Raw genomic sequence first — 27,529 nt, 5'->3', positions numbered from 1 at the left:
AGCACTTAGTAAGAGTCATATAAGCAGGAGTCGTTATGCTGGCTGAGAATTACAGGCATTTATGAACATTTACAACTCAATAGTTTGTTCCAAACATAAGCAAGTGTACAGTACAATTGAAATGCCTTCATCCTCTAATCTGCTACATTTAATTATCTGACAGTGAAGAGAACCATACGCATGTCAAGTAAAGAAGAAGTAGTAAATGAAACAGTCCCAGAGCTTGTAACTCAGAAAGAATAAACGTACCTGTAAACTCCTAATTCTACACTTTGATTCATCACACTTCTATCTTACTGAAAAACACATTTAAGGAAAAGCAGATTTTAGTTGAGTGTGCAAATGTAATATATTGACTCCTAATGACAACAAAAATAAGGAAACTGAAAAGGCCTAACGAGGTAAAGACTAAACACCAGAGGTGGACAGTTTACTTTCCCTTTGCACAATAATTTAGCTGTAATTCATGTGCCAATGCAGGTGACATTCTTCTCATGACTAACTTATCACACAGGTAAAAGTTGCCTTTATACATACAGTAGCGTTTGTCATTCACATCCTGTGTCTACATGTGCCGGGTCAGTGTATCAGACACGTCGTCCCGAGCACAACTGAGAAAGCACTGAGCCAAAGGAGGACCGCGCTCGTCAGAGCTGCACTCGCCTCGGACCGGTACACAACTCTGCCATCCAGAGGCTGCGTGGGCCTGAAGATGTCCGTCATGGGCTGTCCCGTCCAGAATTGACACTGCTCAACTATTGCATCCAGCTGGAGAGGAACAAGATTTCACATCTTTTAGTCAGAAGTTCCAGTATAAAGTATTATGTTTCTCCTGCGAATAGGGACAATGAAGATTACTTTTACAGGCACTGATCCTTCAGACTTCTCTACATTGACTTCTAGTTCTAGTCTCTGAAAGTCTTATTTTAAAGGGGCAATTCACCCCAAAATAAACACATCTTCCCTCTTACCTGTAATGCTATTCATCATGAATCATGACCAGTTCATGATTTCTAGAAAGAGACTTTTTGAGTTTTTCCAAATGTATTTATTTGAGAAGCACAAGCCGAGTGCCATATAGTCCCGTTATATTTGAGAGACAACTCTGCGGCCCATACCTCCAAAACGAGGCCCCTCACACCAGTAACATAAAAAGCTTTACCTGTATCTGTATTTTATATCAAAAGTCAGTTTGAAGGTTTGAGGAGATACAACCGGGAGCACTAGTTTGTCATCAGTGTGTAGCCTCCATCTGTAGCTGCTCACCTGTCGACTGCTGATGGACAGGGTCCTGTGAAACACCGTCCAGGCCACCGCCTGTTCACATCCTGGAGTGGTCATGGAGCCCACGTAGCGGTAGTAACTGTGGAGGTCCTTCGCTGGCGGGATAATGTCGCTGAGTTGAGCGTTAGGGATCACAGTGCTGTTGCCTTAACACAGAAAGACGGGTGGCGACGTGTTTGGAAGAAAAGTCGAGGTTAACTTAAATGTACAACAGACTAAAAAATGCTGTCAATAAAAGGCTCAGGGCCCTTTTACTATAAAAAATTAGTTTTGTTCTCAGTGACCAAACATACCATTGTTTTGTACTCGGCCCAAAGCAGCTATTACTGCATCCAGATGAGGATGATCATCTGGTGTTTCCTGTGAGGACGACACCATCAACATTATTAATATATATTAAGAATGCCGATGTCATCAAGAGGAATAACTATATGAAAGCATTACCTCAAACAGGAAGGCAAGCAGAGCGATGCCCGCCATGTCATGTTCTGCCTCAGCTAGATCAGACCTTATCGGGTGATCACATAGCTGATAAAGTTATCAGCAAATCTAGTGCAAAATTGAAATTCCTATATAGGCAGGCCAAACATTTAGATCTTCAAACAAAAAGGCTACTCACATCAGCTCTAATCCAGTGTCATATGGACTATGCCAGCTCTTCTTGGTACTCTGGCCTGACCAAGACAAATCAGGCGAGGTTACAGATTATGCAGAACAAAATCATACGTTTCCTCCTTAATGCTCATCCTAGGACACACATAGGTCCTACTCAATTCAGACAGGTCAATATGCTGCCCATGAATCTTAGAGTTCAACAACTCAAACTCAACCATATGTTCAACATTGTCAATAACCAGGCCCCTGAATATTTATCAGGTTAATTTAAACTAAATTCTTCCAACCACAATACTAGGTCCAGCACCTTGTCCTTCGTCATTCCACATGTAAAGTCCTTCGGATCTACTTCTTTTGAGTTCACGGGTGCAAAGCTGTGGAACAGCCTCCCTAGTCACATCAAGGCCAGCGATTCTAAACCGGTTTTTAAAATCAGGGTTAAGCAATTTTTTTACCATGAAATGGCCCTTCAAGATAACAACCAATTTATTTATTATTAGTATCATTTTTTTCATTTTTATTAAGTCGTCATGTTTGTCTGTGTTTTTTCACTTCTGTGGGCCACAATGGAAACAAGTGTTTTTCGCTTTTTTGTGTCACCCTGTATTTTTTAATGTATTTATTTGTATTTTTATATTTATACATGTATTTACATTGTTTTATACAAATAAATCAAATCAAATCAAATCAAGTGGTTAGAGAGGAAGCTTTAAACGTCTTCGGTGACGTCACGTCTTTTAAAGTGACATACACAGTAAACTGTGTATGTCACAGTTCGCGCCTACAAAAGCCTCGCGCCTAGAAAAGCTATAGCTGTTGGCATTGTGTTTGTTGGCATTCAACGTTCACCACCAGCAATAAACATTTCACCGGACTAAACCGCTGCAGATATACATCGAATACAAACATGGCCAACACAGAGGTAATGTTAACGTTTAGCGTGAGGAACCCCGACCACCGGCCGGCATGTGTTGTTGTTTTAACACCCAGCTGAACGCTAAAGCAAGCTACAGCAAGCTGTCAAACTGGGTCCGCTCTTCTTCATTGTACGCCGATAATACGCGTAATAGCTAACGTTTCATACTGTATTGTGTTTTCTGCCAAATGTGTTGAATCTAACGTTACTGTAGCAGTGCACGCACATTATTGCTGTCTCCTCTGCTCACAAGGGAAGTAAACTTTGGGGAGGTCGCTTCCTGGGAGACACTGATCCTTTGATGGAGAAGTTCAACGCTTCCATCGCTTATGACCAGAGGATGTGGAGCGCTGACATCCGAGGGAGCAAGGCCTATGTGAAAGCTCTGGAGAAGGCAAAACTGGTCACCACGGAGGAGATGAACCAGATTTTACAAGGGCTGGATCAGGTGAACTCTCTTTCTCTCTCATGCGCACACACACACTCTCACTCTCTCACTCACTCACTCACTCACTCACACACACACACACACACACACACACACACACACACACACACACACACACACACACACACACACACACACACACACACACACAGACACAGATAGATGCACTCAAGGAAGTTCACCACATTTTAAATCCAAGCTGACTACGAGGCTGTTTGATGATGAACTTTCTGATCACTGTTCTCTCACACTTGCATGCAAGGAAATATACTGCTGCTGCATTGTGGGTATACATGCGTCATTGTCTGCCCATCAGTGTTGGATGTAGGTTTACAGATGACAGCTGAAAACGTGCAATGGAGTAGAATTCCTCTCTGTATTCTGCTGAGTCGGTGCTGAACAATACTGTCATCATGTGATGGATGTCAGCTGCCAAACAGCTTCACTAATTCTTTCACTCACACAGTCCGGTCAGGGTTCAGGCTGCCCTCTAACCTGATGTTTTGCTTTGGCTATGCAAGTAGCATTAGGCAACCAATACAATACAGAAACACTTACTATGATGTTGATCATTTGCTGTACAATCACACATAAGTGGATAATTCTGCCTAGAATTCAGTGAGTCCATACGTGTGCTGTTACTACTTAAACGTGCTGTGTTTATGTGCATCTATTTAGCCTATTTGGTGATATTCCTTTTTTTACCCTCCAGATTTCTGTAGAGTGGTCTCAAGGTGTTTTTGTGACCAAACCTGAAGATGAGGACATTCACACTGCCAATGAGCGCAGGCTAAAGGTGAGGTAGCGCTCGTTTGTTTTTCATTAAGTGAGTAAAATTGGATTTCATATAATAATATATGACTGGTTAGGATTACTTACATATATAGTGTTTTGTGACGAAGGACATTTCTACGTACGAGTCCTCTTACTCAATAAGGAGGCAGCCGTTAAATTGTTTTGCTATGTTTTTCAGTCAGATAATTACAGGATGAATCCATTTAAACTGAGGTCTTATTTTCTTATTTTAGAGGTTTATGTATGCTGTCATTCACCCACTTGCTATTGCTCTTTTCATGGGACATGTTAAAAAGGAAAAAAAAACACCAGCCTTATCTTTTAAGTTTCAACATCACATGGAGCATTTGGAAGAATGATCAACCAGGATCTAGTATTTTTATCCTTTCAGTTATGAGCTATAAACGTAGCAGTATAACTGTTCTACTGTTGGGTGATGAGCGAGGTTTTAGTCCTTTTCACTGATTGTTTTTTTCTTGTTTCAGGACCTGATAAGTGCACCTGCAGGGAAGCTGCACACTGGCAGGAGCAGAAACGACCAGGTTCATCTTTATAATAATAAAACTGTAGTGACTGAATTACTTTCTGGACTTGCGGCCGCATTAGCTGTGGTACCTGATAAAGTGAGACGCTCGCTGTGTGTGTTGACCAGGTCGTGACTGACATGAGGTTGTGGCTGAGAGATGCCATCTCCACCCTGACAGACAATGCCCTCCAGCTGATGTCGACCATGGTGGAGCGGGCGGCAGCGTAAGACGGATACACACACTTGTAACGGTGCTTTTTTTTTTTTTTTTTTAAAGTTGCCCTTTTATCCTCTCTCTGAACCTCCAGAGAAATTGACGTCCTGTTTCCTGGTTACACCCACATGCAGAGAGCTCAGCCAATCAGATGGAGCCACTGGATTCTAAGGTGACCTTAAATGAAGTGAATCCTACACGTCTGACACTTTATTTTCTATATTAGATGTATTGTTCACGTCATTCTCGTGCGTTTGTTTCCCCGCTCGCTGGTCGAACCAACCCTCAGTCATGCCGTTGCTCTAAGCAGAGACGTGGACCGACTTCTGGAGATCAAGAAAAGAGTGAATGTTTTACCTCTCGGCAGGTACGCTGTGAACACACGCTAACTATCCGACACTGAGTTTCACCCACAGAGAGGACCAGTTAATGAGAATGATTCTTGTTGTTTTCAGCGGGGCCATCGCTGGAACACCTTTTGCCATCGACAGGGAGCTACTGCGGAAAGGTCAGGCCACTTGTGTAAAATACTGCAGGATTAGTACTCTCCTGTGAGAAGTTGCAGCTGTCCTTTTGTGTCTTGTTTATCAATGAAATGCATATTTAAAAAAAAACTGAAACGATATCCTGTCTGTAGAGTTGGAGTTTGATGGCATCAGTCTTAACAGCATGGATGCCACGGGCCAACGGGACTTTGTTGGTACGTGAACCATACGTGTGTGTCGCCGCTCTCATCCATTAAAATGAAATAGTCTTTCCTAAGTGACCTCATGTTCTGTGTGTTTCTTTAGCGGAGTTCTTGTTCTGGGCTTCCTTGTGTTTGATCCATCTCAGTAAGATGGCCGAGGACCTGATGCTGTACAGCACAAAGGAGTTCTCCTTCGTCTCGCTCTCTGACGCTTACAGGTCAGTTCCCGTTTTGTATTACGTGGTCCTAATTTACAGTTTACATTTGGAAATAATAATAAATATGTTAAAATGTCTGGGTGAATTCTAACGGTGAGTGATGTTTGTCAAACAGTGATCACTGCACTTGATGATAAATGTGTACATCTGGTCATTTTGACAAAAATACATTGTATTCAACTACTGTTTAAACCTCATGTTGCATACTATATGGTGGCAAATGAAAATATGAAATCATTGCTGTCACTGAAGTTGTCCACCTCCACTTTCAATCTGGCCTTGTGAAGTTCATTCTAAGTCTTAATGCTGGTGTTACTGCTGTGCTGTACTCTTCATGAAGCCCAGTCATTTATTGAGTATTTGAAACTCGTGTCGCCCTCATATTCACTCCTCTATATTTCTATACTCGTTGTGTATGTAGCACAGGCAGCAGTCTGATGCCCCAGAAGAAGAATGCTGACAGCCTGGAGCTGATCAGGAGTAAAGCAGGACGCGTCTTTGGCAACGTAACACCTCCGACTAAAGATACTCTTTGTTAGATCGTCTTGTTTTTCTGTTCATTGAAGGGCCCACGTTGGCAGTTATGTTGTGTCAGCAGAGCTCACGTCCACTGCCTTTTTTGATCAGATGGTGTAAAAAAACAAACAAATGATGCTGAAATGGCTCCTTTAAAAATAAAAGGTGATATTTTGGTATAATTTCTGCAAACATGTGATCATTGCAATTAGTGCAAGTGAAGACCACATGTCCCATAAATGCTAAAGTTGCTTCCTGTTGCAACAATGTTTCTTATTTCTATGCTGTTCTCTTTCACTGATTAGAAAAGGATTCATGTGTAAAGCTAATGTTGTATTTTTCTGCAGAATCAAAGCTGTCTTGTCAAACTGTTGACTGTCTGTATTTCAGTGTGCAGGGTTCATGATGACTCTGAAGGGCCTGCCCAGCAGCTACAACAAAGACCTGCAGGTATGAAAGTGTGTCTTTGTGAGCTTTCACTACATTGTTTCTCTGGATATTTCCTCTCTTAACTTTTTTTGTCACGCTGTCCTCGTCATCCTTCACCAGGAGGATAAGGAGGCCATGTTCAACTGCTATGATACGGTTCACGCGGTGCTGCAGGTGACAACTGGAGTCATGTCCACTCTCAAGGTCAGAGACTTCAGTGTTGATTATTCTGAAAAACTTTGTTGTGGATACTTTCTTTTACTTTGTATAAAAACCTGACCTCTCTCTGTTTGTTTCAGATTAACCAGAGTGTGATGGAAGCCGCCCTCAGTCCGGACATGTTGGCTACTGACTTGGCCTACTACCTTGTGAGGAAGGGGGTGAGTGGTGTTTAGGTATACTCTCATCCAAATGCAAATTGTAAGAAAAGTCATTTTAACGACATTTGATTCAAAAGAAGATAAAAGACGATGTTTGTTGAATCAATGTGAATATTCTTAAAATGCTGTCAAGATTATATTAAATCAGATGGGTACTCGCCTTCATGCAGACTGTTCCACTAAGTGAGAAACAACATCTTAGCTACGTCAAGGCTTTTCTGGTCACTCTATTTAACAACAACCACAGAGAACAGGTGGATGTAAAATGCTTTATATGTGAGATAGCTATAATATTTGACATGGTGTTACGTGTATTTGTGTGTTGTGACCGTGTGTTCTTGTGTGTTGCAGGTGCCGTTCAGAGAGGCTCATGGTATTTCCGGTAAAGCTGTGTTTGCAGCTGAATCCAAAAATATCGCCCTGAATCAACTCACTGTGGGTGACCTGAGTGCTGTGAGGTGACTCTCTTCTTCTCATTCTCACACACACACAACCAGAAAGAATAACACCCATTGTTTAATGGAACAGGATTTTCTACAACAGCCACTTGGATTTTCTCACATTGGCCCTCTCTTTTATCTCAGCCCTCTGTTTGGAAGTGACGTGTCGTCGGTGTGGGACTACAGGAGCAGTGTGGAGCAGTACAGCGCCCCCGGAGGCACGGCCAAGAGTAGTGTTACTGCACAGGTAGAACACCTGAGGACCTTGCTTCACAAGCACACCCAGTGACCTCGACCTCATCTCACTTCAGTCTTTTGAATCACGTTTAGACTGCCACAATTTAGATTATTAGCAAATGTCAGATTGAGGTCAAATGGACATATTTATGATTTATGACTTGCGAACCATGTTGCCTTTCAATTGTCTCCTCTCTTCTTTTTAAGTACCACAGCTATGATGTTTCAGTTGATCATGGACCGATCATAAGTGTTACAAAGGACCCGACAATAAATAAATATTACTCAAACTAGCAGTGTGTTACAGGTTGATCCATTGAAGCAACTGATTTCCACCACACAGACTCAGGATGCTGCTTAATCCCAGATAGGCTCCTGTTAACTAATGAAAGTCATGAGAATGGTTTCAGTGATCTGTCTGCCCAAAGATATAACAGCAGGTGTGGTTTGGTTAATTTAATGGTAACCTACTTACCGGTACTATCACTGTCAGTTTAGAGTTCATGTAATACAACTCACCTGTTGATGAGCTCCACACAAAGCATGTTGTGGTGACGTAAAGCAGATTTAGTTTAATAGGATATATATTTAGTTTTATAGGTTCTATTCAAGTTTTAGGCAAAAGTGCAAAACATTTCACGGTGTTTGTACAGAAACACTCACTCAGTGATCAGTGTCAGACTAATGACATGAAATCCACGATTGGTGCTTCAAACACCAATCAGATCATCCTTCAAGGGTTCATATCAATGTGATGGTTTGTACTGTCAATTGTTTTTCATAGTTAATCTAACATTGCTCCCCAGTGTTAATCTAATAGGTGTTTATGTATAAAGCATTGCATTCAGCACTTAGTAAGAGTCATATAAGCAGGAGTCGTTATGCTGGCTGAGAATTACAGGCATTTATGTACATTTACAACTCAATAGTTTGTTCCAAACATAAGCAAGTGTACAGTACAATTGAAATGCCTTCATCCTCTAATCTGCTACATTTAATTATCTGACAGTGAAGAGAACCATACGCATGTCAAGTAAAGAAGAAGTAGTAAATGAAACAGTCCCAGAGCTTGTAACTCAGAAAGAATAAACGTACCTGTAAACTCCTAATTCTACACTTTGATTCATCACACTTCTATCTTACTGAAAAACACATTTAAGGAAAAGCAGATTTTAGTTGAGTGTGCAAATGTAATATATTGACTCCTAATGACAACAAAAATAAGGAAACTGAAAAGGCCTAACGAGGTAAAGACTAAACACCAGAGGTGGACAGTTTACTTTCCCTTTGCACAACAACTTAGCTGTAATTCATGTGCCAATGCAGGTGACATTCTTCTCATGACTAACTTATCACACAGTTAAAAGTTGCCTTTATACATACAGTAGCGTTTGTCATTCACATCCTGTGTCTACATGTGCCGGGTCAGTGTATCAGACACGTCGTCCCGAGCACAACTGAGAAAGCACTGAGCCAAAGGAGGACCGCGCTCGTCAGAGCTGCACTCGCCTCGGACCGGTACACAACTCTGCCATCCAGAGGCTGCGTGGGCCTGAAGATGTCCGTCATGGGCTGTCCCGTCCAGAATTGACACTGCTCAACTATTGCATCCAGCTGGAGAGGAACAAGATTTCACATCTTTTAGTCAGAAGTTCCAGTATAAAGTATTATGTTTCTCCTGCGAATAGGGACAATGAAGATTACTTTTACAGGCACTGATCCTTCAGACTACATTGACTTCTAGTTCTAGTCTCTGAAAGTCTTATTTTAAAGGGGCAATTCACCCCAAAATAAACACATCTTCCCTCTTACCTGTAATGCTATTCATCATGAATCATGACCAGTTCATGATTTCTAGAAAGAGACTTTTTGAGTTTTTCCAAATGTATTTATTTGAGAAGCACAAGCCGAGTGCCATATAGTCCCGTTATATTTGAGAGACAACTCTGCGGCCCATACCTCCAAAACGAGGCCCCTCACACCAGTAACATAAAAAGCTTTACCTGTATCTGTATTTTATATCAAAAGTCAGTTTGAAGGTTTGAGGAGATACAACCGGGAGCACTAGTTTGTCATCAGTGTGTAGCCTCCATCTGTAGCTGCTCACCTGTCGACTGCTGATGGACAGGGTCCTGTGAAACACCGTCCAGGCCACCGCCTGTTCACATCCTGGAGTGGTCATGGAGCCCACGTAGCGGTAGTAACTGTGGAGGTCCTTCGCTGGCGGGATAATGTCGCTGAGTTGAACGTTAGGGATCACAGTGCTGCTGCCTTAACACAGAAAGACGGGTGGCGACGTGTTTGGAAGAAAAGTCGAGGTTAACTTAAATGTACAACAGACTAAAAAATGCATCTCAATAAAAGGCTCAGGGCCCTTTTACTATAAAAAGTTTGTTTTGTTCTCAGTGACCAAACATACCATTGTTTTGTACTCGGCCCAAAGCAGCTATTACTGCGTCCAGATGAGGATGATCATCTGGTGTTTCCTGTGAGGACGACACCATCAACATTATTAATATATATTAAGAATGCCGATGTCATCAAGAGGAATAACTATATGAAAGCATTACCTCAAACAGGAAGGCAAGCAGAGCGATGCCCGCCATGTCATGTTCTGCCTCTGCCAGAGAGCCGTACGGCTCCTTGATGTGGACGATATGCAGCTGGAAACCCAAAACACAGCCAATGAGTTGCAGTATTAGTGGTGCAGCTCACTGTGTGACACACAACTGTGTGTCACATGAACACTGGCTGATATTGAAGATAGCGATGAACGAAAAGGCTCACGTTAATCACAATAAATATGAACATGTACCACGTTGTACTGCCCCCACATGCAAACCGTGGCTCCTGTAACTCTGTTAGTCATACTTACATGATTTGAATGAATAAACAAGCAAAACATTTTCTGCAATCTGCTTATCAATATACAACTGTGACTGGTTATTGTTGTGCACCAATCACCATTTGACCCCTTTGTTGTCTAAATTTTCCAGCACACCTTTTATTTCCATCGCAGCCAATGATACTGACGTACCTCCATGGGGTACCTCTCTCCGTCAATGGTGTGCTCTGATCCTGGCCTCCCATTGCCTCCCCAGTGGAAGTGAAATTGTGCGGCTCTGTAGTGACCAGGCAGAGCTCCTCCTGTCAGTCGGACCGACTGCGGTAGAGCAAAGTGAGCTACGGGGAAGAGGATACAAATGTCAAACCTAAGAGAACATCAACAAACCAGAGGTGTTCAACATCTGGCAAAAGTCTGGAGGGGGCGAGAATAATAAAGTGGGCTCTTAAATACCCGAGTGTCCTTTGTTTTGCACTGTGACGTTGATTGTGTTGGTGTGGCCGATGAAGTTGAAGGGTGGCAGGGCGCTGTTGACGTGCACGTTGCTGGTGACGATGTTAATTGGTGATTGGCGTAATCCACCGCAGCTGGGAAACTGAGCTGCCCAGTGGATCGGGTCTAAACCATTCAAACAGCGGCAGGAACAACATTAAATTATTTGTGTTTGAAAGAAGTGGGCATCTAGGAGGAAAGGGGATCTAAAAAAACAAAACTGAGTAGCATTATGTATGGAGTTTATGTATTTTGTCCACTTGCGCGGCAGCATTTAACAAGCTGTGAACGCAACACTGATGTGTTTTCAAGTAATTAAATCGATGGGGTAAACATTGAAGCTAACAGTTGCCTTTTTACACATCCAGCAGACTTGAAGCATCCTTAATATTTATGTAGAGTTGTATATGTAAGTCTGATGAATGTAAGTCCAATATTCACTCGTCCCTGTTCATTAAAGGAGTTGGTTTCCACCAACTCCTTTTAGCTGCTAAATGCTCTTTGACGGATCACAAACGTGCGATTGATTTGTCAAGTGTGTTCGTACAATTTTTGGGGTTTGTCTCTTGAAATACTCGGGAGTCTTACCTCTGCATGTGTCGTCACAGGAGTACTGGCTCTGGTAACACCACTGAGCTGGAGACAAAGCACAGCTCTCAGGTTCAGACACAGACACACAGTACATTCATGCCCAGGACACAAACAACATGGCTCCCTCCAGTTAATAAATGAGTATTAATTCTTCTCATTGTCACGCTCCATTAGACACGGCGTTTTTGTTCTCAGTCAGCAGTCTCACTGGCTGATCTGCTAATGTGTTTGTGCTCTGCAGCTGAACTTTGAGAAGTCAAAGCGGGCGAAACATTCTCACACACACACACACACGGAGGTAATTATTAATTCTCACATTACTTATCCTGTCCTTCAGATGCCTTTTTGTGTTCATTAGTTTAACATAAATTCTCTTAATAGCACTTATATGTATATATAACAAAACATGTCAGCAGTGGTAGATTAACAGTATGTTACAGGACACACTCAGTGAAGTCCTCACCGGCTGTTCAGTGCTCAGCTCAACGCACTTTAACTGGAGGTTACACAAACACTAAAGAAAATGACTTTGACCGTGAACATTTAGGGTTAAAGAGAAGCCACAAAGACGGCTTAAAGAGAACGTACGTATCTAGCCAGCTGGAACGCTGCTGTCGTGAAAATAGGCTCAAATACACAAAATATCATTATTTATGACATGTGCTTCATTAAATTATATAAATGTAAAACTAAGTTCTGCTCTACTGTTTTGATGTTGTGCTAAAAACAAAAAAAAGAGAAAATGTAATTTTGAGAATAAGCAACACAAACACCAACGCTCTGTTTTTAGCTGCAAAACAGCAAATGCTTCCTTAAAAATGTGTTCTCAGAACAGACAGCTTGAATATGACAAACCCTCAGTGTGAATGCAGTGATGTCACCACGGTGACCTCTGAGTGTGACCTCTATGGGATTTGTGTTTGAGGAATCTCACTTTCTGAGATTCTTGGTAAAACTACTAAACTGCTGCATTACTACTGAATATCCTCCCCTCATAGATTTACTCATCTGACATTCTCCACATTGAGAATGAGAGCAGAAGATGTAAATGTGGAGACGAGCTAACGTGCATATACACTCTGTTTTGTCTGTTCATCATTGTTAGACCTCCGAACCATCCGTGGGGAAAGAGCTCTATCCATTCAGCTGAATTGTTATTGAAGTGTCTGTTCATTCAATTTGATTTTAATACTTTAAGAAGTTTCCATCGCGATTATTTCTCACAGGGAGGTTAAAAAGATTTTTTTCCACAAGTTGCATCTTGGTTCATGTACTGTACTGGCTTGTAGATTTTTCTTTGTTCTCCACTGTTAGAAGTGAAGAAGTGAAGATGTCAATAATAGAAAAGACACATTGGCTTTCCTGCATATGATGAAGACGTCAAGTGTTGCAGCTGTGACCATAAGACCTGTTGAACCAACGATCACAGTAGAAGCTAAATGGAGGGAAGCCATCACCTTTCATTGATTCCAATGATCGTGTGTAAATCAAACACAGTGAGTAGTGGATACGGAGGTACGGACAGTCGTGCAGAAGTGGCCGTGATTACTCTGACTGCACCGCTGCGTTAAACGTGTCCGTCAAACAGGTGCTGGCGGAGTCATTCAGTCTTGTGCTGGTGTCGTGTATTGTGTTGCTGATGTGAATGAGACTCCGGTGTCTGACTCAGCGGTGGGAATGAAAGGCGCTATAGAGAAGCATTTAGCTAATATAGGAACGCAGATTAACCCCGCTGAAGCTCCCACAATGCCATTCTGTGAAAGGGGACAACAGTTCTCACCAAGCGAGAACAATGCACAGGTGGAGTTTGGCTTCGCTCCACCTGGCTCATACACATGCAGCACAGAAAAGTCAAACCTGAGACAACCCACTGGAAATACAGCAGCTTTAATGTATTTCTCTTTATTCATTAAAATATGTATCAATGAACCAGCATCCTGGAGAAATTGATTTAATCAGTGGTTTCCAACTTTTTTTAGCCTTTAAAACAACAGAATGTACATTTTGAAAGAAGAAATAACACATTGTTGCTCTTGGATAGAGACGTTGAACTCATAATGGAAAGCACTTAAGATCATTGGTCTGGTGTGACCAGTAAATTGTGGTGGCTAGTGTTAGCGCCTGTTTTTAAACAAAGCGTCTTATTCAAATTAGAGCTGCAAAGATTAGTCCATTAACCAATTAGTTCATCGACAGACAGTTAAGCATTGATTAATTTTTGTTTGATGGTCTTAGATTGTAGTAAATTATATGTTTTGGACGCTTGATTTGACAAAACGAGACAATCAATAACGTCACCTTGAGCTCAAATCTTTCGTCCACAGGTATTTTTTTTTCACGGTTTTCTGATGTTTTGTACACTATGAAGCGAAGATGAAAGACAATCTGACACAAATATAAATATCTTTGTGCTGCAGAAATGTTTTTTCTGCTTTTTAATTATCTTGTGATCCCCTCAATTACTGCCTTTCATTTCATTTCTCCAGCTGTAAAAGGTTTTCGGTGTCACATTCAGTATTTCAAGTCACATTCACAACACGTAGCAGCTGTGTTCTTTCTTAATTAAATCATGCAACAGTATCTTTAGTATATCTTAAGTAGCTGCAACATAATACTCTTAATGTTGTACTGAAATGATGCTCCCAAATTAAAAGAATGGGGTGTAAACTGAACTCAAGCTGAGATTTTGTATGCAGTATTAATCATCCTACTAATATAAGTGTGTGTGTGTGTGTCCTACCTGTGCACTGAGAGAGGAGAGAAAGCAGAGTCGAGAGGTAGACAGAAAAATCCATGATCAGCTCAGAGACCAGAAAATATCCTGACAGACTAATTTCAGCTGCCTTCACATACTGACTCTGAGCTGCATTTGAGGGTGGGAGGAAGACCGTCATGAGTGAGACAAAAGGTGTGTGTGTGTGTGTGTGAAACAAAGAGAGAAGAGAGAAAAAAGTCACTCTGAGAAAGTTGTCAGGTGTCTGATCGAGGAAAGACGGACACCTGGTGGAAAAATCTGATATCGTGTTGTTACTTGTGTTATTACAAAGTCTGTTTACAGGTCTGTGTAGGACGCCTGCATATGTGAAAATAGTTGTAAGTGGTCCTTTGTGGCTCCAGAGGGAGCAAAGTAAAGTCTGATAAATGTACTTAAGTCATCACTTCAGCATCAGTTGATGATGAAGACTACAAGTTTGCAAATTAAAAAGATTTGGGGGTGTGGAGTTAGAAAAAGGTGAAGTTAACAGACTTCTGTAGCTCATTCCTCAGCTCTGCTTCATACGGACACAAAAATGTATTCACTTGAGAAAAGAAAAAGTGCCCCGTTTCTGAATCAACGAGATCATTATCTCAGTAATTATGAGAACCACATGCGACCAAAGATCTGTCAAGTGCGACTTAACATTTTCATAGATCGCACCGGGGCGTCTCACATTTATCAGGTCCGTCTCTGTGTGCATGCGCGAGAGCGCTCACATGCACACACACGCACACACGCACACACACACGCACACACACACACACACACGGGTGTATGTTCCCTATAAATGGAGTGTGGTAATGTCTTGCTTATCTGTACGATGTGATTGAAGACATGTGGAGTGAATGAGGACTCTTGATTGGTGAGATGCTCCTCTGCTCATCCTCTGCTAGTCTGATGAATGTCCACCCTGCAACAAATCATTGGGGGCAAAAAAGAAGAAGAAACAACCTGCATAGACAGAGCAATGTTTGGTTAATCTCTTTTACATTTAAATATTATCAAATCTGGTATCTCAAAAATCGAAATGAATGAATTAACCTGACATTCAAGATTAAGAATCACAAAGCTGCTGCACATGTAAAACACTGATATTATTAATTCAACTCAAGTTAAAGCATTGACGTTACTGAAGAGTTTCAGTAAATGTTTTAAAAGAAACACACAACTCTGCTAAATTAACGTTACGTGAATTCTTACCAAAAGAACTTCTCACTCTCTGTGACAGAATAATGTTACATGACTGAGCTATCTTTAAGCTAACTTCATGTAAATAACTTTATGCTAACTTTATGTAAATAACTTTAAGCTAACTTCATGTAAATAACTTTATGCTAACTTTATGTAAATAACTTTAAGCTAACTTCATGTAAATAACTTTATGCTAACTTTATGTAAATAACTTTAAGATAACTTCATGTAAATAACTTTATGCTAACTTTATGTAAATAACTTTAAGCTAACTTCATGTAAATAACTTTCTGCTAACTTTATGTAAATAACTTTAAGCTAACTTCATGTAAATAAATTCATGCTAACTTCATGTAAATAATTTTAAGCTAACTTTATGTCGCTAACTTTAAGCTAACTTTATGTTAGACAAAACGGGATATTCGGAACAAACACTCACCAGACAATTTGTTAAAATTCTCGGCAGAGCTTCGACCAGTGGCTCCTTGTAACCCATTTTGGGGCAGACTTCGTTCAGAATAACCTTCAAACTAACTTGTATGTTGAGTTAATACTTTCTGCTCTGTGTGGTTTATTTACTTTGGTTAGCTTGCTATCATTCTGCGCTCTTACTCTACTCTCCCTGTGCGAGAAGCGCTGTTGTTGTTGATCTCTCTCTCTGCAGCGCCACCACTGCCCTCTGCTGGTCAACAATAGCTAGTGTAGAAGGAGAAAATACTAAACTCACTTTTTTGTGCTGTTTTAAGTGGGTTACATTGGCATCAAAATATACTTCAAGTACCGAAAGTAAAAGCACTCATTATGCAGAGGGGTCTGTTTCCGAATAATATTGTTATTGTTACATTATTGTGATTTTATCATCATTATTGAATCATTAATGTGCTCATCATTTTAATGTTGCAGTGGGTAAAGGTGCGGCTTATTTTATTATACTGCTGAGTTTTGTATTAATACTCTGAGACTAAAAACTAAGTAACTTTGCCAAATAAATGTAGTGCAGTAAAAAGTACATTATTGACTTCCAAAATGTAGTGGAGTAGAAGTATAAAGTAGCATAACATGGAATATTTAGGTAACGTACTTATTTAACGTATTTAGGAAAGTACATTCCTTGAGTAAATGTATTTGCATTCCACCACTGAGTGAGAGATTTTGAAGTATCTCGTTACTTCAGAAAAAAAGAGCAGATTATTTTTCCTTTTCCCAGAAGCACCTTAAAAACTATCTTCTTAAATCAGAAGAACAGCAAAAATACATTATGATTACGGTAAGTAATGGAATGGCTTTATAAATGTAATAATTAATTGTGAAAAAAAGAATAATTAAAAATCAAATCACAAACTGATACATGTAGAAATATATTTATTTGAATATTAATCCAATATAGAAATACATGTATGTATATTCAACTATTAATTACAAATCGCTTAAAATTGCGATGGTTTGATAAAACCAAAAACAACGTTAGCAACTACAGTTATTTATAGACCACTAAACAAGTTACAAGGTTGTTTAAATTTGTTAACAAATTTAAATGAATTATCAGTTATTAGCTGAACCATCATTGAAATGGAACGGACACAAAGTGAACTGTAGGTTACCCCGACACAATAAAAACTGTTTCATTACGCAGAAATTGCAACTAACTTCATTTGTTTCAGCCCTTCATTGAACATTCATTAATTGTTATCAAATGCTGCAAATGTTGTTGACATCACAGTCGTAACACATCTTGTTACTTCATTTGAAATAATGCAACGCAAAATCACAGCATTATATTGTGTGATTTAAAGTGTATTTAAAGTGTTTTTTAAGTATGTAAACGTTGTCTTATGGGTTACAATTAAACATAGTAGTGCAGAAGACAAATTTAAGAGCCATACATAAATAATTACCTTCATGAAAATAAGATGCTGGCTACATTGAAACTTCTGACACAGTTATTGAAATATAAAATGAATTCAGGCATCACCCCAAACATTTCCCATATTATGTCCTGAGCAGATGATGATCTGATTCATACAGACACTAATCCTTGAAATGGTTTGAAATTTCTTTTCTTCAAACAAGACACTTGTTGTCTTTGAAGCAGCGCGATGTCTTCAAAGGAGATACTTCTGGAGGAAAACAAAGAGATATTCTTCATCATTTTATCGCCTCTCATTATCAGGAGGAATATACTTCACCGTCAAGCATCTCAAAGGTATAAGCTGTGACGTGTTTGCCCCCACTGGGTGCCTGTCCTCTTTGTATCCTGTGTTGTTTGTTAGTAGTATCATCAAAATGTACTCGAATTATCAAAAGAAAGTACCGTACTCATTATGCAGTAAAATGGTCCCTGGCAGTGTTTTACCATTATATGTAATGTTTTTGGATTACCGTAATATGACTGATGCTTTTGTGAGTATGCTGCTAAACTTAACTACTTTATATACTGATGTGTTGTTGATTAAATAGCAACGCATCATATTCTACTTAAAACAGCCTGGTTTTCAGCTTTGTTATCATACATTTTCCAGCTGATCTTCGTGGGTTTTTTAATAGTTTATTTATCTTAAGAAGTAGGAGATTTTTCTCAACACATAAAAGAACACTTCATCCTTCAGTTTATCAGAAATCATAATCACCAAATTTGGAGATTATGTGCTTTTCACTGGACAGGAAAAGTTATGAAATATTGTAATTTGAAAGGTAACTAAAGCTGTCAGTGAAGTTTAAAAAACTACAACATGTCCGTCTATAAAAGTAGAAAGTTGCATAAAATGGAAAGTACAAGTACCTTGAATGTGTAAATTCTGAAACTGAAATTAAACTTCTTGGCATCTGCAAAATATACACGCAGCCGATGACTGGCATTTCAATCTTCCCAGTTCTTTGCAACCTCAATAAAACACTCTGACAAACATCTGAAAGTTGGTGCTTGAAGAGCGATCAGTGTGTGTGTTTTTCCTTTCATCTCTGCCTCCTCATGACACTCAACGTGAACATGTTTGTACCTGTGTTCGTCTCCTCTGTGACTCACCTGCAGCACAACCGCAGCCACCACAGCCAGGACGGCTAAGAGCGCCATCCGCCCCATCCAGCCCACGTCCACGTTATTCAGGATGAAGAAGCGCGCCCAGCCCAGCTTCTTGAGCGTGTGAGGCGGGTAGCGCATGCTGTTCACACCTTCCATTTTCAGCTGCTTGATGAGACAAGCACGCAGGTGGCTCAGCTGGTCGAAGCTGAACTTCCCGTGGTAGCAGCCCATACCACTGTTTCCTGTTCAGGAAAACAGAGGGAGAAGGTTTGACTGTTTCATGGCTTTAAATCAATCAAAAACATGTTGATGTGGGATCAAATATTTGAGCTACGGGGACAGAAATCAACCCTAAAAAGGTCAAAGAGACTGATTTCCTGATACCTGTCAGACATCCGTTGGTTTTCATTAATGTCTGAAAGGTATCAGTCTAAAACGTTGTGAGTGATGCACTGATGGGCTTTGTAACCGTAAATCAAATCGGGTCGACCTGGTCTTTCCAGGTATGTTTGTGACTTATTGGCTTTATTTTTCCATAACGTCACACTAGAGAGCACCTTCATGCCCCTCTGCATGACCTACACAGGTAGGACTGAGTGAGTGAACAGCTTAGTTCCCCCAACAAGTCAAACAGCAAAAGGATAAAAACTAAGTGAACTCTTGTTTTCAGAACCATTTCTACAAAGAGTTGTCACTGTCAGTACTCACCCACTCCTCCGAAAGGCAGCGAGCTGACAGAATAGTGCACGAGACAGTCGTTGGCCAGCAGTCCTCCACTGGAGGTCTCGTCTGTCATTCTCTTTATCACCTGAAGAGAGACAAGTCATGTTCTGCTCCTGAATCTGTAACTACACCCTGTACGTGTCGACTACTCTGCTCTGCGTCTGCATGTGTCCAACGATGTCTGATGTACCTTGTCATTTGATGAGAAGACATAGATGGCCAGAGGTTTCTCTCCTTTATTGATAAACTTGATCGCTTCGCCCAGGCCGTTGACCGGCAAGATGGGAAGCAGAGGTCCAAATATCTCCTCCTGCATCACCTTCGCCTCTGGCTTCACGTCCCGCAGAACTGTGGGGGCTAAACACAACGCAGAAACACTGTTTATCAAACATTGCATGGTTTTCATAGTCTGTTCTTCATCACTTACGTCTCCGTAATTGCCTGAATGAAAACCATGAAAAGAGCTCCCTCCTGATTGATTTTCATTTGGCTGTCGGCAGGATTACCTATGTAGCAGTCTGACTCGTCGTTGTCTCCTCCTGCGGCGATGTCGCTGTCCTCCAGCATGTTCATTATTCTCTTGAAGTGGCGCTGGTTGATGATGCGTCCGTAGTCCGGACAGGTCTTTGGGTTGTCGGTGTAGAACTCCTGCCAGAGGAAACGGTGTCGTTACTACGCAAGTATTCTTGTTACATCCACGCAAAGAAGACTGATTCAACTGAAGAAGTACTGTAATGGTACATTTTGACTGAGTATATATTTCTACTCAGTGTAGATATTTCTACATAATATACGTAGTATAGTGTATATTTCTACTTAGTTTGCTCTGAACTCAGGTGAACTTCACTGTGTTAGCGTACGCGCCCAGATGTATCTTTCTTATTGTTGCACAAAAGAAGAATTCACCCTTGCCGGCGCGCAAAGTTAACTGTAACTGTGTTGTATGAGAATGTTCCAGCGCCAAGGCCGTCCCGCCGCTTGTTGTTCATTGTTGTTTCTATCAGTCTGAGACCAAAGTGTCTGTAACATCGGCCCCCACCGTTGCTCCTTCTGTATAAAGAAAGTGAGTTCACTTTACACTTGGTTCTTCCTCACTGACACTGAACCTTCTCTGCGCAGAGAATAAATACCTAAAAGACAACGTCTAGTTTTCGGTATCCTATATTTCAGCATTAAAAGACTCATGCAAAGCGGGTATGGAATTTGTTTTCCCCTAAATTTTTGATTGTTTTGTGGTTTACTTATACCGGTACTTAGACTTTTTTTAACTTTTTTTTTTACTTAAACTATTTTACAACAACATGACTTTCTGACATTGCAGGTTACAGCTGTGAATCATTTTGGAGTCTTTGACAAAGAATCTTGCGGAGAGCATTGCCTGTTTTTGAAGTTGAGGAGTGAATGAATTACTTTTCCTGAGTGTGTATTCACGTCTTCAGTACCTTTATGGACTTCTTGACCTCTTCAATGACCCGGTCCTGGACGCTGGGCTCACACAGGATGTAGTCTGGGGCGATGCAGGTCTGACCACAGTTGGTGTACTTTCCCCAGGCAACACGCCTACACAGCAGCGGAAGAGTTAACAGGAGGAGCTAAAGAACAGCGACAGTAAAACAGGGACTGGATGGAAACAAATGTTTGGTCCACGTCTCATCATCGTGCTGACCTGCAGGCTATGCTTATGTCACAGTCCTTGTCGATGTAGCAGGGGCTCTTGCCGCCCAGCTCCAGGGTGACAGGCGTCAGGTGTTTGGCAGCGGCCGCCATGATCAGTTTGCCCACCATGCAGTTACCCGTGTAGAAGATGTGATCAAACCTCTCACGCAGCAGCTCCTGTGTCTCTGACACGCCGCCGGTTACTACAGGGTAAAGCTCCTGACACACAGGGTGGAAACACACTCGGTTATCACAAAGCAGCACGCAGGCCCTCAAGCAATGTGCTGTGTGTCTTTGTCGCACTCAGTTTTAATCAAGTCTTGTGATGCGTCTTTTTGTTTTGTTTTTGTAGACCTTTTAGTGGAAATAATAGCGTTTGCTGGATATTTTTCACAATAAAAGAGCCAAGCAAAGACTTTCACTTTACCTGTTATGAGCCTTTGTATGCATGGTTGCCCAACACCAACTTTACATTCTATCCTAAAGGTGAGAATTGTTTGCCTGATTACTGTGTCAGTGCACATGGAGCCAGCAGGAAGAAAGAAAGGCTCGTAACGTGGACTATAAACACGGCCAAAAATCTGTGTTTTTGTTCAAAGAGGACATAATCCTGTTTGAGAAAGCACATTTTTCTCGAACTTATCATTGACATGATATTTAATTTGTCTGTTGTCAATTAAGTCTGCTTAAGAAACAACAATATGCTGACATGTCATGAACAATAACAGTGCCTTGGTTCACTTTCGTGTCACGTCATGCTTACTTTGTCGATGTACAGCGGCAGCAGGTCCTCCATGACCTTTGAAGTGTGAACACAGACCTCGGAGGGCTTCACCACGGCTGCATTACCTGGACAGGGAAATGACAAAAGCAGCAGATATCACCAGATTGAAACACATGGCCCACTCCTAAAAGAATAATCCCCAAAGTCTTGTTTTCTTCCACTGTACCTTCGTTTGAACCTGATATCAGTTGAGTTATTTGGCCACTAGGGGGCAGCAACAACAAGTGGAACACTGAAATCTGAAAGTTGACACAGTGAACGCACCAAGCAAACAGTGGCTTATTTACATGTGTATATCAGGCTTCCTTTTGAATGGAGGAAACATGTAATACCACTAACAACTACATAAGTAGTTGCTTCTCTTCGTCATCTCAGTTTTGAAGAAGCTGCATTTTATTTATGCAACTTCTGATGAACCTTTGGGATTTCTTTCACCGCTGTCAGCACATTTTCTCGACCTGTAACTGTATTTCTGTGTTAAAAGTTATTATATATGAGAGCCTGTATTTAAAATCTTTAAATTTGTTAAATCTGAGTCACTTTTGTCTGGTGCTGCCTTTTAGGTTTATTATCTGCATTTGTCCAATAAATAAAGAGAAAAGATACGACAGTCAGAGTGAGATCTGATAATGCTGGAGTGAAGGACAGAGTCCATGCTGTGCAAACACTTAGTGCATGGGCTGCAGCCTGAAAACACTCAGTTCATTTAAGTGCTTCAGCCATCAATGTTTTTAGTCTAAAGCCTTCATCCAAATGAAACACACATGTGCCGTCTACCTGCAGCCGCTCCCCCTAGCACGAATATGTAAAACCATCACTGGGGTCAAGGTACAAACAAAAGACTCACGCACAGGAGGACCAAGACAAAAGACTGTGAAAATACTGCAGTGTCATGCTAAACAGTCACAAGAGAACTCTCCACACGGGGGTTCGCATCACAAAGTGATGAGAGTCGAGACAAGGCACTCAAGGCAGAGTGGCCGTTGAAGAGAAATAAATTATACATTCGTTCACTTATTATCGTGGAGCTGATTAGTGATTCACTCAGGCTCCAACCTTGTCCTTGGAGAAATCACTGATAGGATCAAGGCACAAAGTTGAGACATGCGTGTTCACGCGTGAACAACACACCAACACGGACACATTATCACCTGCATGTGTGATAAATACAGACGTCGGAGGACATTTCTTACTCTGAATCGACTGCTAATCTTATGCCTTTCTCTTGGCTGCAGCGCAGAGTGGCCTCTGACCCAATAATCACAAATGGATAAGAGAGGAAAGAATGCTGAGCAGTGACTGGATTAAACAGGAACTGAAGTAGTTATGATCACAAGACCGGGACTAGAAAAATAAAAGAATAATAATGGACAACTGGATACCCACATTGCCTCCAACAATTAAAGAGAGATGTTGTGGTTTATTGGTCAAAAGACAGTTATAAGACGGCTATATAATCACCTCTTTTGTCCACCGACCAAAAGGCTAGTGAATGTTCAACTTTTACCAGCCACTCAAAATATTAACATTGTTTTTCTTGGCTGGTGAGTGAAGCAGATGTACCAGCCACTTGTAACAGCATTTAGCTGGTGGCTGGTGCTAGTGTTGAGCCCCGGGTGCCTCTAGAAACTCTACATTGTGATGACTGTGCTGTCTTGTGTCATTTTGAAATTGCTCAAGCGGTCAAAGTGGACTCATCTCTTGCATCAGTGTGTCTGAGATTAGACCGATCCCGTCTCAAAGTTCATCACAGGGGGAATCAGATAGAAATGTGAACGCTGACCTGGTTACATCACACACACACACACACACACGCACACACACACACACACACACACACACACACACACACACACACACACACACACACACACACACACACACACACACAAACACAAACACACACACACACACACATAGCGGCATGCTACAGTACCAGCTGCGATGGCTCCTATGAGCGGCTGGATGGTGACAGCCCAGGGGTAGTTCCAGGCCCCGATGATGAGCACCACTCCCAGCGGCTCCGGCTTGATGTAGACCGTGTCCGAGATGGTCATCAGGTTCTTCTCCACGGGCCGAGGGGCGGCCCACTCCTTCAGCTTCTTGATGGCCAGGCTGATCTCCCCCTCCAGACCCAGAGTCTCGTATAGCTGGGTGCCCACCTCGCTCTGGGGTTGAAGACAATAACGTTGGGCTCATTGCTGATGTTGCATTTTTTGGTATTTTTTTCACTGTATGTTTTCATCTGTCTGTGCAACCAAAAAGGTGTTACAATTGTAACCACTTTAATCCTTTCCTTTGTGGAGATCTTAATATGTTTTCTAATCTCCTTTCTACTTCATCAATATTTGCATCTTTAACTTTACAGTCATTACAGTCATTTAGCAGACGCTTTTATCCAAAGCAACTTAAAATTCAGATTCTATCACATGTATACACCGTAGGCACAACTACGGGAGACATTTGGGGTTAAGTGTCTTGCTCAAGGACACATCGACATGCGGAGCCGGGGATCGAACCGCCGACCCTCTGACCCTCTGATAACTTGTTTCACAACTGTTGTTTTTTTGGACTTTTGGATGATAATTCTGACTTTCTTAAAATATTGTATCATTTGTTTGTTCATATGATTCCGGTTGTCTAGTTCTTATTTCTACTCAATCTTAACATTGAGACTTTGAATGCCTTTCCCAGCCTTGATAAAGGTTTGTGAACATCAGAGACAAGAGTGGAACTAAGTCCAGGACTTCATTGTTATATTTCAGACCTGACGTCTAAACCCTTGTGTTGTGTAGATTAAACCATGAAAATCTGTAATGTGCACAATCTAAACACTCAGGTCTGACCCAACAGACTCTGAACTGGTGAGTTTTACTCTCAGACCCTGACTCTCAAGCTCGTTGGAGACCAGGTATATATTATTTTGGGCCGTGAGGAAGACCCTCGTACTACTCACCTTATTGAGGTCTTTCTTGACAGCATCTGAAATCACACTCTGTTTCTCAATGAATAACCGCTGCAGGTTCTTCAATTGGCGAATCCGGTGATCTAAGCATTTGGACCTGCCTGTTTCGAAGGCTTTCCTGGCACGAGCCACCGCCTGCTGCTCCCGGGACATCCTGGGGAGAAAAAGATTCCCAATTTGTTTTTGGACTATTGTGTAGTACACTGTGCATCACAACTGTCAAACAGGTTGTGAACAGGGATTTTACCAATTTTTTTGTTTCTTAAAAGATAACCCAAAAGGATTAATCGATTATCAAAATAGTTTTCTGTCAATAGATTAATGTTTGCCGCTCTAATCAGAAACAATAATGCAATAAATGTCTTTGGTACATTCAATACTGTATTTAACTTTATTGGAAATGTCGTAGAATTCAGGACTTTTACTTGTAGTGGAGTATTCTTACAAATAACTGTAATAAAGCAGACGATTTGAATACTTAATGCTTCGCCTAAAAGTAGGCTAACTTATAATACTGTATGATAAAACCACTGAAGGCTGTTCACCTCATAAACTCTGTTATTGTTCTGCAGTGACGCAGTTGAAATGTCTCCAGGTGGTAGTCACTTTGGTAAAGTTAGAAAGATATTGACAGATAGTAGGTATTTTCCGCATTGCACTTTGTAGACGGTCCCTGCGCACTCGTCTTGCAGCCAGCAGCTCATTGAGACCAATGCCGATTGTCCAGCTCGGAGGAGTCCGTAAGACGGCCCGTTTTAATTAAATTAAGGTTGTAGCTTGTCGTCTACCTCACTACGGTTATAGGGAGGTATCGTTTGTATTTTAGCAACGTTTCGTTCACGATTTATTGAACCGGGAAGTCCGAATCTGTCAATATCTTTCTAACTTTACCTAACCGTGGTAGTCTGTGCTGCTCTTTCTTTTGTTTATATACAACAGAGAGATGTGTTATAATAGGATCGTAACAGGAAACCTCCATGAGAACTACAACCAGCCCACTGGGTGAGAGTTGAAGGTGCAGTAAAGGGAAACTAACGTTTCACAGTAGTTAAAATACGCGTGACAAAGAACATTAACGAGGACATCCGGTATATTATGCTGTAGTTACTTGATAATGGACCTTTATATATTTTTAACTGAACCTGGACTATTCTGCACTTATTAAACACTGCACAGTTTTGTTTTTAATTCCTACCTGATTAATTGGAGTACGGGTGAATGTCTTGAGATCCTTCGCTCTGGATGGAGGAACACCGCGTAGGAGAGAGGCTGAATAACGACGATACAAGTAAACACAACCCTTGTTCCGTTAGGTCCCGCCCCGGTGTGGGCGTGGCCTAACTGCTGCCTGAGGCTAGCTTTTAGCTATGTTAGCGTCAAAGCTACATGACTAGCTCAACGTCTGTCACTTGGTTCACCGCTGTAGTCCAGACCATCCCGGATGTTTTGAACAGACATGTGTAGTCCCCAGAGGATGAACCCACACGTTACGTTCTCCTCTAACGCCACTGTGAGGTTGACGTTTTTACTTTTAGCCAGTTTGCAAAAATACTTAAACTTACAAAATACCTGCAACAGTAAAGTCATCACCAACAGTGTCTATGTGCGGAGTGATAGGATATGGAAGCCCATTCCTGCTCCTGTGATGGAAAAATAAAGATCCTGTAAGTCATTATAATGAGAAACTTTCTAAAAAGAATGACTTAGTATCTTGTAATTATGAAACTCTTTAATAATTATGACATTATCTCATAAAAACGTATTTTGTAATAATTATGAAATACTAAGTAATTATTTTTAGAAAGTTTCTCATTATAATGATTCACAGGATCTTTATTATTTTTAGGGCCTCCATAGAATGGGCTTCCATACTAGCATGCTCACATGCTAAACTAAGATGGTAAACCTGATTATACCTGATTAACTTAAACAAAGCCAACCTGCATGATGAGCCAAAGAGAAAGAGTCCTCCACCTTCATCACAAATAATTCTAAAAAGCCACACTCAAGCCTTCATGAACATGTTTAAGTTGTGTAGGTATTATACAGAATAATTCACTTTTTTATTAACTTTTGTCTTCATAATTATTTCATTTGATTAAACAATAAACGACCCAGGCTAAAACCACAATTTTCTAAATGGAGTTTCTGCTCTGCCCTCCTGCTGTCTGTACTTTGATCCAAAGCTGAAATCACATGGACCTGCTCGATCACAGTGCTGTAGATGCTGCTCAAAGAATATTCCAGTGTCTTGTCCTCAGCATTCCTCCTGAGCCGTGATATCTGTTTATTTTGTTACTTAATCTTGACTCCTGCTTTCCCTCCCTACCCTTCAGAGTCTGACGGTCTCTTATCCCCAGCCAAGCTGGAATCACACTCAGCTTCCATTTCTCAGATCAAGAAAAACTTTATTTACAGCGCGGGACACGAGGAGTAGCCCTCTCACCTCAGGCATGCAGCGCATGGATTTGACCCAAAAATCCCTCAGGTTGACAGGGAATGTTGACGGAGTTTCCACATCAAACAGCAGGCTGAGGAGTGGTGTTTGTGTATTGTGAAGGATGGAGCGAGGACGTAGGTGAGGGAGAGGAGGGCACAGGGTCATTCACACCTGAGTGTCACTCCTGATTTCTTAGAGAGGAGTGTGGACACAGAAGACCAGCATATCTCTGTGTGCACACCTGAGTGTGTGAGGTATACACTAAGGCATTCAGACACAGAGAGAAGCACAGTTTGTGTATTGTGAGTTGTTTTTTTTATTTTTTTTCATGGGGAGGTTAGGAATATACCATTTGGAGG

The 27,529-nt window shown here is 41.2% G+C and overlaps 4 protein-coding genes across 6 annotated transcripts; 1 reads left to right on the top strand and 3 right to left on the bottom strand.

Annotated features, from left to right (window-relative positions):
* Positions 1–579: 579 nt before the first annotated feature.
* On the bottom strand, positions 580–2,117 carry LOC306788021 (carbonic anhydrase 9-like; the record flags this gene model as incomplete). Its single annotated transcript, XM_079283350.1, has 6 exons — positions 580–768; positions 1,267–1,430; positions 1,578–1,644; positions 1,729–1,792; positions 1,904–1,958; positions 2,054–2,117. 6 exons carry the CDS (start codon positions 2,115–2,117, stop codon positions 580–582), a joined length of 603 nt encoding a protein of 200 aa, XP_079139476.1.
* Positions 2,118–2,685: 568 nt separating this feature from the next.
* LOC306788146 (argininosuccinate lyase-like) lies at positions 2,686–7,985 on the top strand. Of its 2 annotated transcripts, none has more exons than XM_079283533.1 (16): positions 2,686–2,821; positions 3,069–3,263; positions 3,976–4,059; positions 4,544–4,600; positions 4,711–4,808; positions 4,893–4,970; positions 5,088–5,165; positions 5,254–5,306; positions 5,436–5,498; positions 5,590–5,704; positions 6,126–6,210; positions 6,611–6,670; positions 6,770–6,853; positions 6,949–7,029; positions 7,381–7,487; positions 7,614–7,985. In XM_079283533.1, the coding sequence occupies exons 1-16, from the start codon at positions 2,807–2,809 to the stop codon at positions 7,756–7,758; spliced, it is 1,398 nt and encodes a 465-aa protein (XP_079139659.1). In that variant the 5' UTR covers positions 2,686–2,806; the 3' UTR covers positions 7,759–7,985. The 2 variants fall into 2 exon arrangements, with proteins under 2 accessions (XP_079139659.1, XP_079139660.1); XM_079283534.1 differs by having other exon boundaries at positions 2,740–2,821; positions 3,074–3,263.
* A 1,146-nt stretch (positions 7,986–9,131) lies between these two features.
* On the bottom strand, positions 9,132–14,429 carry ca4c (carbonic anhydrase IV c; the record flags this gene model as incomplete). Its single annotated transcript, XM_079283190.1, has 8 exons — positions 9,132–9,320; positions 9,814–9,973; positions 10,122–10,192; positions 10,277–10,369; positions 10,744–10,889; positions 11,005–11,169; positions 11,632–11,679; positions 14,375–14,429. The coding sequence occupies 8 exons, from the start codon at positions 14,427–14,429 to the stop codon at positions 9,132–9,134; spliced, it is 927 nt and encodes a 308-aa protein (XP_079139316.1).
* A 2,551-nt stretch (positions 14,430–16,980) lies between these two features.
* aldh3a2b (aldehyde dehydrogenase 3 family, member A2b) lies at positions 16,981–26,167 on the bottom strand. 2 transcript variants are annotated; one of them, XM_079282994.1, is made up of 11 exons: positions 25,926–26,167; positions 24,722–24,884; positions 23,702–23,933; positions 21,745–21,830; positions 20,992–21,200; positions 20,768–20,885; positions 19,832–19,973; positions 19,516–19,682; positions 19,311–19,410; positions 18,606–18,844; positions 16,981–17,700 (listed from the first exon to the last, which is right to left on the bottom strand). In XM_079282994.1, the coding sequence occupies exons 2-11, from the start codon at positions 24,881–24,883 to the stop codon at positions 17,686–17,688; spliced, it is 1,470 nt and encodes a 489-aa protein (XP_079139120.1). In that variant the 5' UTR covers position 24,884; positions 25,926–26,167; the 3' UTR covers positions 16,981–17,685. The 2 variants fall into 2 exon arrangements, with proteins under 2 accessions (XP_079139120.1, XP_079139121.1); XM_079282995.1 differs by having other exon boundaries at positions 16,981–17,697.
* Between the last annotated feature and the right edge of the window lie 1,362 nt (positions 26,168–27,529).

Source organism: Melanostigma gelatinosum (genome assembly GCF_949748355.1).
Source record: "Melanostigma gelatinosum genome assembly, chromosome: 14".
Taxonomy (NCBI): domain Eukaryota; kingdom Metazoa; phylum Chordata; class Actinopteri; order Perciformes; family Zoarcidae; genus Melanostigma; species Melanostigma gelatinosum.
The sequence above is the reverse complement of the archived record's forward strand: the minus strand, read 5'-3'. Positions and strand labels throughout refer to the sequence as shown.

Excerpts from the sequence above, each read along its gene's own strand:
- LOC306788146 (XM_079283533.1), top strand. Across the intron at positions 4,060-4,543 it reads CCAATGAGCGCAGGCTAAAG|GACCTGATAAGTGCACCTGC; the intron begins GTGAGGTAGCGC and ends TTCTTGTTTCAG. Across the intron at positions 4,601-4,710 it reads GCAGGAGCAGAAACGACCAG|GTCGTGACTGACATGAGGTT; the intron begins GTTCATCTTTAT and ends TGTGTTGACCAG.
- aldh3a2b (XM_079282994.1), bottom strand. The coding sequence starts at position 24,883 with ATGTCCCGGGAGCAGCAGGCGGTGGCTCGTGCCAGGAAAGCCTTCGAA. Across the intron at positions 21,831-23,701 it reads CATAGGAGCCATCGCAGCTG|GTAATGCAGCCGTGGTGAAG; the intron begins GTACTGTAGCAT and ends TTCCCTGTCCAG. Across the intron at positions 19,974-20,767 it reads AGGTCAAGAAGTCCATAAAG|GAGTTCTACACCGACAACCC; the intron begins GTACTGAAGACG and ends TTCCTCTGGCAG.